The following is an 18,174-nucleotide window of genomic DNA, read 5'->3' on the forward strand; positions in this document are numbered from 1 at the left end:
TCAGTAAGGATGAAATAATTAAATTCAGTGTGGCTTTTGATGGAAAACATAGTATATTTTGATAATGATAAGATTTTTCAGTGTCAGGAAATTACAGGTGAATCTGCTTGATAACATTCTATTACCCGTGTCAATACGCTGTGAAGGACAGTGTTGAATAAAAATAGGATTTACAGAGAAAATTATGTAATGCAAATTGAAGGAAGCTTTATCAAGGCAGCATATTTTCATCTAAAGAAAATACCAAAACTCTTTTTTGTTCAGTACATAAAAAGAAATAATTTCAAAAAGCAGATGGAATATATATTTAAAAAGAAAAGGTCTGAGAAGTAACTTTCAAATACTGTAAATCATTGCTAAATAATTCTTACTGATACGGTTCACAAGAAGTTACTTTCAAATACTGTAAATCATTGCTAAATAATTCTTACTGATACGGTTCTCAAGAAGTTACTTTCAAATACTGTAAGTCATTGCTAAATCTCACTGATACAGTTCACAGTTTTATTTTAAAGGAAATATATTTGCTAAATTTCTGGAAAAAACAAACAAACAGGTAACAGATATTTAAGAGCTGCTGTGGTAATTTTATGTTAAATTTTTTCAAGTAGTCAAAGATGTAGTGGATGTAGGTTGAAGTAGAGGGTACATCTTTCCTTGGAAGGAGGAGCATTCTTTTCTTTTTTTTTTTTTTAATGCTTTTTGTCAAAAAAATACAGGTTTTGTTTACCCATTTCTTTATATCCTAGCTATTTATCTGATATATATATATATATAATATAAAGATATAAATAATTATAGAAAGGAATACCTGAAATACCAGAAATACCTGTTTGTACCTGTATTTTCTAAAGACTGTTGGGTCTGGTGTCAGACTGATGTACTCTATACCTGCACGTAAGCATGGTGAATAGCAGATTTGAGCCCAGGAGTGGGTTTTGGCTCACTGGTGCCTGCCAGCTAGAGGCCAGTCTGAAAGCAGCAGACACTGAGCAAACATGGGCAGGGCAAAACCTTGGTAAGGACTGTGACTTCTGATAATGGTCACCTTCAATTACAAAAAAAACTATTTGCAGTTATCTTATTGTGTGGACTCTGATTTGAAAGGATTTTGAAAGGTTTTCAACTCTTACTGTGTGTAGGATAATGGCATGTTTTTTAATTGCTGGAGATTGTTCATATTTAAATAATAGTGTCTGTCTGTCTGTCTTGATTTAAGAAAATAGATGAATATCTGCATTTATACATTAGATTTTATTCCTGCCAGGAAAAAAGTTAGCCTTCCAGTTTCACATCCAGCTTTTAGGATACTGGTGCAGCTAACTGAGTATTATGTGGCTTTACAAGAGTGGTGCCTTAAGGCAGTTACAGAATACCGGAATGGTTTGAATTGGAAGGGACCTCTGGAGGCCATCTGGTTCAAGCCCCTGCTCAGGTGGGACCACCAGGAGCTGCTTGCCTGGGACCACGTCCAGGTGGTTTTGAGAAGATATCCAAGAATGGGTACATGATGCTTTTGGATCAAAGTTTATGACTTGGCTTTGGTTCATATCTTATCCTCACAATGTCTTTTGATTAGATTTAATGGATATCAGACTCTTAATTGCCAGTTTTCCTAGCTTCTGAACAGACACCATAGATATGTCCTCAAGGACATGGAGAATTGTAGCTGTCATTCAGGGATCATCTAGACTGATAGCATTTGTAAGTCTTGACTAAGTTTGTTCATTACCACATTCATCTACACATTTGTTGTTCGCATACCCAGCGAAGGAAAGAATGGATTTATAGGGTTACATTGATATTTTATTTTTATTATGAATGTTGTTTGCCGGAGTGTATAGAATCCTAATGAAATTTTATGCTATGAAGTTTGGATTACTTTGACATTTCCGTGGGACCTAAGACCCACTGTGTGTGATTCAGTGAAAACAGTGCTCATAGTGCATGGGCAACCTAGTTGATTAGCAAACATTTTTTTTTTTTTTTTTCCCCTTGATTTCTTTTTACAAAGCTTTTATGTAGTACTTTACGATGATAGTGTATAGTGAATACACACATATAGTGAATAGCTAGAGTTTATTTTTTGGCAGTGTCATGTATTAAAGAAATTATCATGACTTTTATTTTAATCTGTGAACTAATCTTGCAGTATTTTAAACAACAGTAGTCTGCCTACATAAGTGATTTACCACTAGTTGTTGATATCTTACAATATTTTTCAATAAATATAACAGTTCTTAGTTCTTCAGTTCTCAACATAATTTATGTATTAGTGTTCAAATTATGGCATCCGGTATGTTTCGGTGGGTTTCTGGGATGTCTCAAGTAGTTGGATTTTAAATGGTGATAGGAATTAAAATAAATTACTGTGCAAAAAAGATATTAGAAAGGAAACTTTGGGAAAAAAAAAATTAAATATTACTCCACTTGTGGTGGAGTAATTCTGACTTTCTTTTTTCTCTTTCTTTCTCTTGAATTTTAGATTTATCCATGGCAGTGCAAAAATTTTCACAGTCTTTGCAAGATTTCCAATTTGAGTGTATTGGAGATGCTGAAACTGATGATGAAATTAATATTGGTAAGTATGTCCTGCAATATTTTTTAGTTTGCTAAATGTTTACTGTGGTATCGCTGTTACAATGGGGCTGTTAATTGTATGATGGTGCATATAACAAAAATCAAAAAACTTAAGTAGAAACAATGCAAATTTTAAAAATAGTTGTCAAAAAACCTGTCTTCATGAAGCAGTTTGGTTCACTGTAGTTCTAAGAACTCAACAGTACTTTGTCAACTGAGTCAACCCTGAATCTTCTAACTCCTGCTGCTGTTTTAACTTTAGACAGTGCTCTTTGGGATACTAAAAGGTGTGCAAGTTTACCATGAAATAACCTGGGTCTGCAAAAAGCACTTAAGTACCTAGTAAGACACAGGAAGTATTTAAGAGTCTTAAGACAGGAATATGTTCTTTACAACATGAGCATTCCTAAGTATATAGTTGTCTGAGTTTTTGCCAATAAAATTTACTAGCGGCATAATGTTATGTCGCTGTGCACTCTCAGGCCTGAACAGCTCAGCTTGTCTTGAACGTACATCTCTTTAATATCTTCAAAATATTCCTCCTTCAGCAGACCTAGTCCTGAAAACACATCTGGCATTCAGAAATTGTACCCCTCTTTATTCCACAGCATTGCTGCAATTGCAGTGATGCTTTTGGGCAGCAGCACAGCAGCTGAGGTGCTCTAGCTCCTGTCGGCGGGAAACCTGGTTACTAATCCATCTTCAGAACGACTAGGTTCAGTGTCATGAGTCTTAGATACCACGTGGCTCCCACATTTCTCCTAAAACATCTGGGAGGAAGGGAGGTGTGGTTGTTAAAGAGTTGCTTCTAAAAATAAGTAATCTGGCAGTACAATAAGGAATGTAGGACTTGTTATTATTTAAAAATAAATAAATAATTAAAAGGACGCACATAGTACAGAGGGGAAACTCAAGATTTGGGCTTTTCCAAGTGTATCTCTTAAGATGGTCTGTTTTCAAATCTCTTCACCCTTCACTGTTTCCCTTTTCCTGTGTGAGTTAGTTAGCCATTGGACAAAAGGCTACTTTCTTTCACAGGCAAGGTTTGCCTCACCTTCATCCTACACCTTTGTGATGGTTAGAAAGCTGTTCTCAAAGATAGCTGGTATTTGTTCACTGTCTTCCACTAACCTTTTAAGAGGGAGGACTTATTAAAAATTTTGTAAACACTGACATATAAAAAGTGAAAACACTGAGCAGCTTCTATTCAGACGTAAATCTGCATGCATTCTTTAGGTGTATCAAAATTGGAGAAATTCAACCCAAAAGGTTTGATAAGAGATTTATTTTTTTTCTTGACTTCAACATAATAAAAAGAGGCACTTGTGCTCAGTAATTATAGCCAGTTTCTCACCTTTTTCGTTGAGGACACCAACTCTGAGCATAAATTATTTTTTCTGTTCAAACTACAGCTCCTTCATCAAACCAGATGCACCCAGTATTACATCTGTTGCAAAAACAGTTTACTGAAGGTCTTGGCAGTATTTGGAAAAGATCGCTTGTGTGTTCTGGTCAAATAAAAACAATTGATATAGAGGCGTTAATGTAATAATAAGTATTGGCTCGTTAACATTAAGTGCAGATCATTTTAATTGAAGTGAAACTTATGTCTTTGTATTTAAAAAGCAATATGGAATTAAGAGACAACTGATACGTGATGTAAATTTAAAAGCATCTTTGAGAATTCTTTCCTAATAAACAAAAAGAAGTAACAAAACAAAAGAATAGTATTTGATCAGCTTATTGATAAGCTTACATATGAAAATTCTTTAAATTGTTTTATAATTAACTACTACGCTAAATAGTTACTTTCTGATTTCATACAAATCGGTTTCTTAAATACATAATACCATGGTATGGTTATACATTTGGAAATTACGTGGGAGGTATGGAAAGAGTGAAAATTAGTATCCAAATTTAGTAGTTTCATGTGTGAATTTTATTCCTTTGCAGATTTTCTTAAAATGTTCAAAAAACTAGAAAAGCATTTTTGTCCATGACCATGAAGCACTGCGTATTCCAATTTACTAAATGCAATACTTTGTTCTGTGATTTCCTTTTTTTTCTGAATAGTTAAATATACAAAATACTAAAAACTAATCGTATGTTTATTGCACTCTTTAACATTCTGCGTATTATTTCTTGTCTGTTAAAGTTAATTGCACATATTTTATGCAATTAGACTAAATCTACAGTATCTCAAAGTTTATGTCTCAGATTTGGTCAGAAACATTTTTGAAGACATAAGGGTTTGCATTTAAAATGAGGTGAGAGGACAAGGAGGACTTTCATTTTACTTGTAACCTAAATGTAGCAAAGAAAAGACATTTTTTTGTTTGGATGTTAAACAGCCATTTAAAACTATTTAGGAAAAAAAAAAGGTTCATGAAGCTTGACAGCTGATTTATTTCACTTGGAGCTTCAAAGAAGGGATTTCTAGCTTCTAAGGCAACTATCCCTTGATGGATTGTCGTGTACATCAAAGAAGCTTATAAGAGTAAAAGGTAAATTGACAGGAATCAAATTCAAGTCTAACAGAACTTGAATGATACTGTGTGCTTTTATAGGGTAAGTCTCAATTTTTGATCTCCCTAGAGCAGTGACCTAGAATTTGTCCATATCTTTAACGTGCCCCAACAAGCTCAATGTATTTTTTTTTTATTCTTATTTTTTTTAAATCATCAAAGACAGCTTTGTGTAGATGAATCCTGCTCTCTGTACCTCCTTCTGCCTTCACCTCCTTTAAGAAGAGCTATGATTGTGCATGCCTCTGGGAAGTTTTACTTCAGTCTCCGGTGATACTCTGATTTGATGACTTTTGTATAAAACCACCAAATACATAGGGACTTAATACAGGGACTACATTCTGAAGATTTTAAAGCATTTCCATTTCAAGAATGGTGTTAGAAATGCATGCTAATATTACCTCCTGAATAAGGCTTCTTCTTTCAGAATGTCATTATTTGTTTTAAAAAAAAAAAAAAAGTTTCAACTTCTTAAAAAATTGGAACATAGGGGATTTATTTATTTTTTTTTAACTATAATAAATTAAAAACTGAGTTGATTGCTCTGTGTACTTTGATGTGAAAACAGAGTTGCAGGTCCCTGTTCATTAGCTAAACACGCTCAATATACAAAGAATTATGATAGAATTCTTCAGATTTATTTTATTTCATTTAATATTTAATCCAGTGTTGGATTTGAATTTATTTTTCTTTCAATTATCGTAATTGATTTAAATATTTATGATTTCTTACTGTTTATTTTAAAATGTTTACTTCTTTTGTAGAAGTGGTGTCCCTTTTTGACAAAAATATATGTGGTTATGGCTGTAAAATGCATTTCATGTATTCTTTGTACACTGTTGTGAATTGTGAAATTGTGAAAACTTATCTACTTAGCCACTTTCTGACTTACCGTGCCCAGTTTAGAATCAGACACTTTGTGCCCATGTTATAAGTTGTTCCTCTGATTTTCTTCAGTAAGCAGGCTGGCTTGTTCCTCAAATCAAATACAACTTGATTTTTTTTTTATTTATTTTTTTTTATTTTCTGAACTGTAGACATGGAGGATTCATACTATAAAAAGCCTTTTTCAGATTTAAAATCTGTCAACAACTTGAGTTTCTCATTTAAAAATAAACCTCTAAAACAATTATCAGTGTTGTCTCTTACTCTGTTTCAAAATGCACGTGGCAGCATGTGATGTGCAGCGTTACAAAAGCCATAATATTACTGGTTAATAGCACATGAACATTAGTTCCAGTGTCATATGATTCAGCCAAACTCTTATCTTTTGTATGATTGAAATTTGTGCATAAGGTGGCATCTTAACACTAAAACCATTAATCATCAACACTAAAAAAGCATGGTAATGAAGGCTTGATGCAACTCACTCTGGCAAAGGAGAGGATGTCATCTTGCAAACAGTCACTCTTTCCTCAATATTAAATAGTGAATAGCAGTGCCAAGTCTCAGCTCTTAAATATTTATCATGTACACAGTCTCAGCCAGCTATTGTATTAATATTTTGCATTAAGTTTAAATAAGTGAGAGCTTTTTGGAAAAAAAAAAAAAAAAAAAAAAGCATGTTTTTAAAACATTACTATACTTTTAGGTAACCTAGGCTGTAGCAGTTAACTGCAAAGACTATGTTTTTAATGAACCAGAGTCTTTTGTGTTAATATACACTGTGCAGACATAAATTATGCAAGGAGAAGGTTCTCCTTCTCCATTATTAGCCAGCTTGTGTTACCTAATTTCTTCTGCAGGAATCCCCCTGTTTTTATCCTCCTTTCTTCTGTTTGTTATCTGGATTGTGCCTGATACAGACGAAAATAATTAATAACACTCAGTAGAACACTGTCATTATTCTGTCTTTAGCAAGTTCTTGTCTATTTTGTATTGAGACTTACTATAATCAGATTTGATACCAGCAGTGTAAGACAGTGCTCTTCAGAACTAAAGGAAAACAAGACAATACATTCTGTTTTTTCGTTACTCCTTACCTTACCTCGACCGTTACACTTGGCCATTTTACTTTAACTGTTTTTATTATTGTGTGCTATTTAAGAAAAAGCACTGAAAGGCATGTGTATTTCACTGTGTGGCTACTGATTTTTTTTTTTCTTTCTGAAGTACTTTTATGAGTTATGTTATGAAAGATTTTTCAGGTAGCATCCAGTGTTCAGTTTAGGAATGTAATAGGACTATGATCTGTAAAATCATTATTATTAATTAAGGCACAAGGAATAGGTGAGGAGTTCTTAAATTCCCACTTCGTGGGAAATGAGTTCCTTCTGCTAGCAGTTGCAGCTTATGTGATCTTTACATACTCATGTTGTATGTCATGTTGTAAGTCATTAATAGGGTGAGTGAAATTGCTAGTAACTAGCTATCTACAGAACTGTTAACTCATACCAGGCAGGTATGTTGTGTATAGCACTTAGTTTCAAGTTGAACTTTGAAAAGTCAACCAAAATATACTGGGGAGGAAAAACATTTTTATTTTTTTTATAATAAAAATAGAAGAAAGAAAGAAACCTTTAACAATAGTTGTTTGTTAGACTCTGCTGCTGTGGTCCTAAGATCTCGTGTTTGAGTTAAGCAAGAAGCTCATTCTGTTTTTGCTTGTACTGGGCATCCACATGCCCAGTGCTTTCAAGTTAGCAGCTGCTTGGCCCTCTTGGAGAGCCTGTCAGCAGATAGGTATCCAGTCATTCCAAGTAGCAAATAGATTCACATCAAGTAATTAGTGCATAAAAGTATGCAAGTAAAAGAAATAAAGATAAAAAAAACCTTCCCCTCCCTCCATCTCTTAAAAAAAAAAAAAAAAATGTAAAAGGTTAATTGGCATTTAAAGGAGCAAATTCCATTTTTAATGTTGCAGACTGTGCATGCAATGCAATATTAAAACAGAAAAAGACAATTTATTGGAGTTTTAGGCTTGCCTAAGCTATGTGGAGGCAAATCTTGACAAACCAATGTATTGACATTGCAGTTGCCAAGTTAGGGTACACTCATTTTTAACCTCTAAGAGACTCCAATCAGGGACTTCAGAAAGTAGTTGTCAAGCTAGTCACAATTTCAAGTCACGATACTTCTATTGTATGTGGTATGAGATGGACTGTTGAATTAGTCTGTCTATTCAAAAATTAATTTTTAAGCTGTCTTGAGCCACCTACTGTCTGAATCACTTTGGATATCCTGCAGGTCATCACCTTAATCACTTAAGTTACCTTTGAAGTTCAAGAAAGTTTGTATAATTAATATTCTACCTATGTTGCACTGAACTCCCATTTGTAATTGTGTTTCTCAATGGCATATCAAATAAGTCATTTTAATGAATTCCTGTGGCTCGGATATACTACTGCCTTACCCAAACCAGGGAAAGGAGAATCTTGCCACCACCTTGAGGGTGGAGTTTCTGGGGGTGGATTTTATTAGTGTAGGCAACAGCTCAGTAATTTTTTTTAGTGCTTGAGTTTGTTGACCTTGTGGAGCATATTAAAGACACACATATTTACCACAGGCATTTTTTAGATGGGTGGGAAGGGGTTGAGTCCTGAATTAGCATAGAAAGCTATTTGCGACTCAGTGTATTTGCATAGAACAATAATATGCTGTTTTTCCACCACGGTTACCTGCCTAGATTTGCCAGCCTTCTCCCCTCTGGTTGAATTTTCAGATTAACTTTATAAGTCACCTTTAAAGCAATTTTGTATAAGCTACTTGTAAGATCTGAAGCAGAGGACAGATTTTCTTGGTACTTGTTTTGGTCTATTTTTATCTACAGAAGTTAAACAGTAACTAATTATGGGAGGTACTCAGCACAATCAGGATGTGAAGTGCCTGAAGTATTTATTTGAAATATGTTCCTACCATTATTATTATTACAGTTTTTTATCCCTGTTGCATATTTAAACAAATGCCGCCTGTTTTCAAACACTATTGTTTATTGACTCCAAGAAATGAGTGATATTATGCTAGGGCTAGGATCCCACAGAGACTTCAAAACAGTATCTGCACCAGAAAGAAAAGGTTGGTTTTCCGTGGGTCCACAGTTGCTTGTGGAAGGTTACATGAGGCTGGCAAAGCAGGAAAATAAGTCATGTTGTTCTTTATCTGTGCAGGAAGAAAAGTTAAAATAAGATCAACAATAAACACAGACCTTGTTTTTTCTTCTTCTCTGAGATACATATCAGAAAGTTGTTAGAATTTGCATGCTCCATTGTTAAGATATTTATTCAAATGACAAAAATTAGACTGGGGTGGCTGATGCAGTGACCACCCATCCTGTCCATCCTACCCTCCTTCTATGGCAGTAGAAGTTGAATGTGAATCACAGAATCACAGAATTTCTAGGTTGGAAGAGACCTCAAGGTCATCGAGTCCAACCTCCAACCTAACGCTAACAGCCCTCCACTAAACCATATCCCTAAGCTCTACATCTAAACGTCTTTTGAAGACTTCCAGGGATGGTGACTCCACCACTTCCCTGGGCAGCCTGTTCCAATGTCTAACAACCCTTTCAGTGAAGAAATTCTTCCTAACATCTAACCTAAAACTCCCCTGGCTCAACTTAAGCCCATTCCCCCTCGTCCTGTCACCAGGCACGTGGGAGAACAGGCCAACCCCCACCTCGCTACAGCCTCCCTTGAGGTACCTAAAAAGAGCGATAAGGTCACCCCTGAGCCTCCTCTTCTCCAGGCTGAACAAGCCCAGCTCCCTCAGCCGCTCCTCGTAGGACTTGTTCTCCAGGCCCCTCACCAGCTTCGTCGCCCTTCTCTGCACCCGCTCAAGCACCTCGATGTCCTTCTTGTAGCGAGGGGCCCAAAACTGAACACAGTACTCGAGGTGCGGCCTCACCAGAGCTGAGTACAGGGGGACGATCACCTCCCTCGCCCTGCTGGTCACGCTGTTCCTGATACAAGCCAGGATGCCGTTGGCCTTCTTGGCCACCTGAGCACACTGCTGGCTCATATTCAGCTGACTATCCACCATCACTCCCAGGTCCTTCTCTGCCTGGCAGCTCTCCAACCATTCCTCTCCCAGTCTGTAGCTCTGCTTGGGGTTATTGCGCCCCAGGTGCAGGACCCGGCACTTGGCTTTGTTGAACTTCATGCAGTTGACCTCAGCCCATCGGTGCAGCCTATCCAGATCCTCCTGCAGAGCTTTCCTACCCTCGAGCAGATCGACACACGCACCTAACTTGGTGTCATCTGCGAACTTACTGAGGGTGCACTCAATGCCCTCGTCCAGATCATCGATGAAGATATTAAAGAGGACCGGCCCCAGCACCGAGCCCTGGGGGACGCCACTAGTGACTGGCCTCCAACTGGACTTGGCTCCATTCACCACGACTCTTTGGGCCCGGCTATCCAGCCAGTTTCTAACCCAGCGAAGCGTGCGCCAGTCCAAGCCAAGAGCAGCCAGTTTCTTGAGGAGAATGCTGTGGGAGACGGTGTCAAAAGCCTTGCTGAAGTCAAGGTAGACCACATCCACAGCCTTTCCCTCATCCACCCAGCGCGTCACTCTGTCATAGAAGGAGATCAGGTTCGTCAGGCATGACCTGCCTTTCATAAAGCCATGCTGACTGGGCCTGATCGCCTGCTTCCCCTGCAATTGCTGCATGATGACTCTCAGGAGGATCTGCTCCATGAGCTTTCCTGGCACTGAGGTCAAACTGACAGGCCTGTAGTTTCCCGGGTCTGCCCTCCGGCCCTTCTTGTAGATGGGCGTCACGTTTGCTAGCCGCCAGTCGATTGGAACCTCCCCTGATAGCCAGGACTGTTGATAAATGATGGAAAGTGGCTTGGCCAGCTCCTCTGCCAGTTCCCTCAGTACCCTTGGGTGGATCCCATCCGGCCCCATCGACTTGTGCACATCTAAGTGCCGTAGCAGGTCACCAACCAGTTCTTCATGGATAATGAGGGCCACATCCTGCTCCCCATCGCCTTCCACCAGCTCAGGGTACTGAGTATCCAGAGAACATCCGGTATTGCCGCTAAAGACTGAGGCAAAGAAGGCATTGAGCACCTCCGCCTTTTCCTCATCTCTTGTAACTAAGTTTCCCCCCGCATCCAGTAAAGGATGGAGATTCTCCTTAGTCCTCCTTTTTGTGTTGATGTATTTATAGAAACGTTTTTTGTTATCTTTAACGGCAGTAGCCAGATTGAGCTCCAGATGAGCTTTGGCCTTCCTAATTTTGTCCCTGCACAGCCTCGCTACTTCTTTAAAGTCCTCCTTAGTGGCCTGCCCACTTTTCCAAAGCTTATAAACCCTCTTTTTCCTCCTAAGATCAAGCCACAATTCTCTGTTGAGCCAGGCCGGTCTTCTTCCCCGCCAGCTCGTCTTTGGGCACGTGGGGACAGACCGTTCCTGCGCCATTAAGACTTCCCTCTTGAAGAGCGCCCAGCCTTCCTGGACCCCTCTGCCCTTCAGAACCACCTCCCAAGGGACTCCACCAACCAGTGTCCTGAGCAGCTCAAAGTCAGCCCTTCGAAAGTCCAATACAGCGGTTTTACTGGTCCCCTTCCTGGCCTCGCCAAGAATAGTGAACTCCACCATTGCGTGGTCACTCTGCCCAAGACAGCTCCCGACGATCACGTCCTCCACCAGTCCTTCTCTGTTTGTGAAGAGAAGGTCTAGCGGGGCACCACCCCTGGTAGGTTCACTAACCAGCTGCGTCAGGAAGCTATCTTCCACGCTCTCCAGAAACCTCCTAGACTGCTTTCTCAGGGCTGTGTTGTGCTTCCAGGATATGTCAGGGAAGTTGAAGTCCCCCACGAGTACAAGAGCTGATGATTTAGCAACCTCTGTCAGCTGCCTGTAGAATTCCTCATCCGTCTCCTCATTCTGGTTCGGCGGTCTATAGCAGACCCCGACCAGGACACTAGCCTTGTTGTCCCTGCCGATCCTAACCCAAAGGGACTCGACCTTGTCATTCCCAACCTCGAGTTCTACAACCTCGAAAGACTCTCTAATATAGAGAGCCACACCACCACCCCTTCTATGCTGCCTGTCCCTTCTATAGAGCTTATAGCCAGGCATTGCAGCACTCCAGTCATGAGACTGGTCCCACCACGTCTCCGTGATGGCAACCAAGTCGTAGCCTGCCTGCCGCACGATGGCTTCCAGCTCCTCCTGTTTGTTACCCATGCTGCGTGCATTGGTATAGATGCACTTCAGCTGGGCCATAGCCTTATCCTCCAGCCTTGCCATTGTTCCCCCTGGCACAGCCCCAACAATCCTAGCCTCAGCCCCATCCCCCTTCCTACCTAGTTTAAAGAACTAGGTAGCGGATCTCCTGAGCCATGGCAGTTCATACATCCTGCTGTCATAAGAGAGTCTAAAATTCATGCTAGCTCATTTCAATTATGTTGGACTGCAAACTGTTGTGTCTTAGACTGTCCCTTGCCATGGAGTTCGTGCTGTTTACAGAAAGTGGTTGAAGCTGGTGATGGATATCGATAGCTTTGGCTGTCCTGGTGCATTTTGCTAAGCAGTTTAAATTTGACGTGAGCAACTTGAACAAATAGAAAAGTCCATGCCACTCACTGGTCAAGATGAAGCATCTGTTTTGCCCTTCATCATTTGATGAAACTTCTGAACTCTTGTAGATGCTTTCTACTTTATCGTCTTCATCCCATGACTGCACCACACCTTTTTTCCCCTCCTTCCTCTCTTTGCTTTCTTAATGTCCAGCTCCATGATTTTTTTCCTAGAATTGGATGTCCCAACAGAAATATAATGAATATGAATGCCTGTGGGGAGATGGTTAGTCTGAGGACTACAGAATCTCATTACAGAGATGATTGAAAATAACTCGTGTGCTGCTGCTGCTCATAGTATGCTTTTACTAAAAAGGCGTTAACACTTTAGAGTTGTCAAGTTAGTATGCCTCTTAAACAACAGTCACTCATTTTCAGAAGCAAGTAGTGATTTGATCAACTTGGCTTTGAGATACTCATCTTCAGGCTTGAGCAAATAAGACGAAGGACTTTTACTTTCTAAAAACAGAATCCTGAGGAGAGCTTGGAGTTTTAAGCCCAGAAAGTCCTTGATTATTTTGTAGGCCTAAATTCAACAAACTAATTATGGCAAACCTAACATTAATTGCAGTATTTGTTGATAGTTTTCATAATTAAAGTGTTCCACCATTCAAATAATAAATGCACTAAATTTTACAAATCAGAAAAAAAAAATATTAATGATTCTCAGCTGCATCCTGAATGTATTGCTTTTCTTTTTACTTCCCCTTAATTCAGCACCCACATAGAGCCACACACAAATATGGTTTATACAGCTGGAAAGATGGAAATACCATTTTTTTCCCCCTCATTTAAAGTATGGATATGCCTCTGAAGAATCAGTGATCTGGCAAGCTAAAAATGTAGTTGTAATTACTTCTAATTCCCTTGTTTATGGAATGCGAGGATTTAATATTACTTCCGCAGCTTAATACGTTGTATGTTGCCCAATGGTTGTTTTCCACATTGCCTTAGCTGTTCAAAAAACTCGTGTAGGAAGTAGCAGTTGTTTTCTTAGAATTAAAGATTTCTATTTCTAGTCAATTTATGTTATGATTCTTTCTAGTGAGATTTTGCAGAGGGGGACACAAAGGAAAGCAGAAGGGGATTGGAGGAATCACTGACTTTAACCAGAGCCCACCTTTGATCTTATCTATTTCTGAATACTCTGTGGTTTTAAAGCCGTTTGTCCTCTGACAGGCCGTGGCTATCATTCAGCTCTAGAAAAGTCTGATCTGCTCAAGTCAAAGGTTAATGGATAATTTAATTAAATTTAGTTAAAGATTAATTGAGGAACTTTTACAGTATTGGACATTACGCCATTCATTTCAGTGGAGGCCAAATCAAGCTGCTAAGGTTTCAAAGTCAGTCTCCAAAAACTCAGCTTGTGGAAGCACATTGAGATCACTTCATGCCTGCTGGGCCAAAGCTGAGGTTCAGGATCTGGTTCTCCATGCCCCACTGAGCTAGGCTGCTGGAACACCTGGGCTGCAGGACCGCCCTGCATGTGGCTCTATCAGGTGGAAACAGAGGCTGCCTTCTCCTTGGCAAATGCAATGATTGTAAACCCTATTAGTGGCAGAAAGATGCAGTCTTGCCTAACAACCACTTGTATAAAGTGGTTACCTCTTCTGTGTGAACACGGTGAAAATAGGAGGTTTGCTGTTTTCACTCAAAGACTGTTAGGATCTTGTCAAGTTGATGGCTGGTACCAGATGCCACTCCTTCAGAGAAGTGTAGAAGGAAGGGGAGAGATGATAAAAGAGCAAGTGAGCATATCGGATTATCCGGATCAGTTCAGTCCCGTGTTCTTAATGAACTGGAAGAAATCGCTTAGATGATTTAAAATGTTCTTCTGTCATGTCATCATGCCACATTTTGGGAAAGCTGCTGTAGACTGACAAAGCCTAGGTTGGGCTTTTTATACCAAAGCCCTACTAGTGTTGTAGATAACAGCTTCTTTGTTGGGGGTGAATCAACATGTTGTTGTTCTTAAGCTCTGGTTTGTTCTCTGTCCAGCCCTCTTGCACTGCAAACTCTATGTGCCATAGGCAGTGTTTCAGGTTGTGTTTGTAAACATTACCACAAAGAGCTCCAGTTTCAGGGTGAAGCCTGTGTATGTGCAGTGAAAACAAAGTTGTAATATCTGGTACACAGAGGCAAGTGTATCAAGTGTAAGGTTGAGCTACTAACTCTTTAGGATTATTTAAAAAATGTATAAAATGTAATTTTATGAGAAGAACTCACACTTTGGTAAACAGATAAATCTTCGCATTGAATCGTATGCTGTCAAAATATTTGCTGCTTTCGTAATCAGAGTAGAACACAAATGTGGGGTAGATACATTGCAGTTGCTTTTTGAATAAAGTCTTAGATTGGTGGTAAAATTGAATAATTGATTTATTTTTTTTTAAATATTTTGTTATCTAACACAGAGTGTGCTATTATAAACATCAGCAATCTTTCAGGGCTCTAGGAAATGGTTTGATTTTGCTTGGTCTGTCTCGAACTTTCTACTCATATTTAATTTTTAAGGTTTAGCACGAGTCTTAGGGCATGATAATTTACTGATATTAAGTCAAATAATTGGATTTATTTAAATTGTATAAGATTGCTTGTCTGACAAGTGCTGACAGTGGATCTGGGAATTCTAGGTAATCTGACTTTCTTGTGAGTCTGCTTAGCTTATCTATAAACATACATACCCTTTTTGTAGACTGTTGTTGAAAAGGAATAGGGTAGAAAATATGAAAGTCTTGGCTGAAAATATATATATAAGTCACTGACAAATATATATATATATATATATATATGTTTTTGTTTAAATATCTGTGACACAATAGCTACCTTTTATTGCAAAGAATTTTCAAGTATGATACTGTGTAGCTGGCTTCAGATGTGCTGGGAAAGGTTTGTTTCAGTAAACTTATATATTGAGGGAAAAGGTTTTTACTTCTAATAGAGGCCCTGCATTTTATGGTTTACATATGTTTAGAAAAAATCATAAAATGCCTTGCTATATTTGTTTATTAAGTTTTGCAAGATGAAAATACTTTTGAGTTAAAACTCCAGTTGCCTAATACAGTATGTACACATTATGCTGTGCTTGCAGACACATCTTGCAATGCTTTGGCTTTTATTGGGCATAGGTCTTGATATGTTCCCTTGTGTGATTTTGGTATGTTTGTGCTTATTTGTATGTGCTTTGATGCACACGTCTGTCGTGCTCAGACAGGAGCTTCCATTTGTACTGTGGAAATTGCTGGCCTTTTCTGCTTTTTTTTTTTTCTTGCTTTTTTAGTGTGACAAAACCCAGAAGAACAGTCAGAGGAATGCTTGTACCTGGTACATGGCCAGCAACAGAAAGGTTTTTAAACGTCTGCTCATGGGGAACACTTCCTAAAATAGGTATTAGGATTAAATGCTGTAAACCAGTGGAGGTCAAGCAGTGGGAATGTTTCTAAATCTTTGATAGTTTAATTTCTGTTTTTGTCTTCATGGTGAACGTGGAGCACTTACTAACCTAACTACCTCTGTCTGAATGCTGCAGTGTCAATGTGCTCCAGATTCTGAAGTAGAGGACAACGTACCAAAATACCCTGAATGTACAGTGCTTTAAGTCAAATGAAGTAGGGAAAATCCTGATTTTTATTTTTTTTTGTTTACTTTTAGTTACACAGATTTCAGTAGGTGTGCTCTGATAAGGTTCTGTGCTTGCCAGTGTGTAGTAAAATATGTGATCTTCTCTGGAGGACAGTACATAATAATGCCCTGACGCATAACTTCAGGCATAAAAGTTTTCGTTCTGTGATTTTTTGGTTCCTTATTTGTGTAATTTTTTTTGCAGAAGTTTTAAATGAGGCATTTTTCATCTCTGTGTATGTCTCTTTCTGTACTTTCTTTTCCTTTCTGGTGTATAATGGCTTTGTTTGGCAAATTCAGATTTGTTCCTGTAAGGTAGCACTCTTATTTTCAAGAACTTAGAAAAATTTAGCAAAATACTTTTCCTGACAATCCAGGGTGGAAATTGCCATGATAAACAAGATTAATACTTTAGGTTGTGTTCCTTGGGAGGATCATACTCTTAGAGCTATTGTTTCTCTTTATTTTTCTTATAGGCATGTCTGTATTAAGTTGTGATAAACAATCCTTGAAATTGGGTGGAATTTTTTATTTTTAGTTTATCAGAGTGGAAAATTCAAAGTCTGGATTAGGTACAAATTGCTTCAAAATATGAAAGATGAAAATAAATGCAGTGGTTCTAATTGATAAAAAGCATTGGATTAAACCCTTCCAAGTTTGCTCACTGTATTAATTACGGAGGAGAAAGTGAGGATGTTCATCTACTGAATCTGAACTTGCTTCACATTGTCCATTCTAAGTATGTTTTGCTTTTGTCCAGAGAGCTGTATGGAGCAGATCGAGTTGCCCATACCTTTGTGTACCTTCCCACAATGGAATTCTTCAAGGCCCATACCTTTGTGTACCTTCCCACAATGGAATTCTTCAAGGCAATTTGTGGTTATTGAGACTGTGAATTTAAACCACTGTCTGCTGGCAGAATTTGCTGTCATTTTGAGGGTGTCTGCCGGGGTATTTCCATGTTGTTTTAAAACCTGTACAGTTGAATCTTTCCTTCAGCCTGTGTTTTACTACAAGAAGTGTATTTCACCATGTTACAAGAAGGTTCAAATAGTTTTCTTTCTATTCTTTTTGGAGGCTGTGGTAAATGTAAACACAGACTGAAGGAATGCATGAGGTCCTTATTACAGATCCATAAAATCTGATACCCAGATTAGGGAAATAAAAGAAACTAAATGGAGGATAAGAAAGCCATTCCAATATTATTTTTCCAAACTTAAACAATATTGAAACCCCATAAAGAAATGAGCCATTATTTTGCTATTTTCATCCCTCCTTTTTTTTTGTTGTTTGTTTTTTGTTTTTATAGTGGAAATTTCTAACATAAATTCTCTTTTGATACCACTGTTCTGCTAAAAGCCAAAGGTTATCAGACATGTTGTTAGTTTACAAACTGGAATTAACATAAATCCATAAACAATATTACCTTAAGTCTAAACAAAATAAAGCAGTTACTCAGTTTCCTCTAATATCTGAGGAATTAAACCCAGAAGGCAATGAAATTAGCAAGATAAGCAACAGTTTCAAATCCTTTCCACTTTGTCCTCTTCTTTCCTTCATTTGTCTTCTCATCTGCTTTCCCAGTAAATATTATTTATGGTATAGATCTCGGTCTTCTGAACTGAAGTTTCTCCAAAAATGCTGCCACTTGGAAAGTGAGGGAATTGGAACCCTGGGTGTAGACGTGGGAGAAGAAATAGCAGCAGCCAAGAAAAATGAAAACATGAGCAATAATTGGGAAGATTCAGCAGGTGTATACTTATTTAAATACAGCTTTCCTGATAATCTGCTTATAAAAAAATAGCATTTCTTGTAGGAATGTGTTACAGTTGTTTTACTCTACTATTTTGTTAGTTATACTACAGCATGACTTAGGTCCACTCAGCATTAGTTATGAAGTATTTATAAATTGCTTAAATTAT

The 18,174-nt window shown here is 38.2% G+C and overlaps 1 protein-coding gene across 1 annotated transcript in view; it reads left to right on the top strand.

Annotated features, from left to right (window-relative positions):
* Positions 1 to 18,174, top strand: part of ARHGAP42 (Rho GTPase activating protein 42) — a gene marked incomplete at its 5' end in the record, with an annotated part of 167,599 nt that overhangs the window by 35,370 nt on the left and 114,055 nt on the right. The window contains one exon of the mRNA XM_084292979.1: positions 2,486 to 2,581. Within this exon, the coding sequence (XP_084149105.1) occupies positions 2,486 to 2,581 (96 nt within the window). The remainder of the gene's footprint in view (positions 1 to 2,485; positions 2,582 to 18,174) is intronic.

This window comes from Netta rufina, assembly GCF_964035555.1.
Source record: "Netta rufina genome assembly, chromosome: 1".
Classification (NCBI taxonomy): Eukaryota; Metazoa; Chordata; class Aves; order Anseriformes; family Anatidae; genus Netta; species Netta rufina.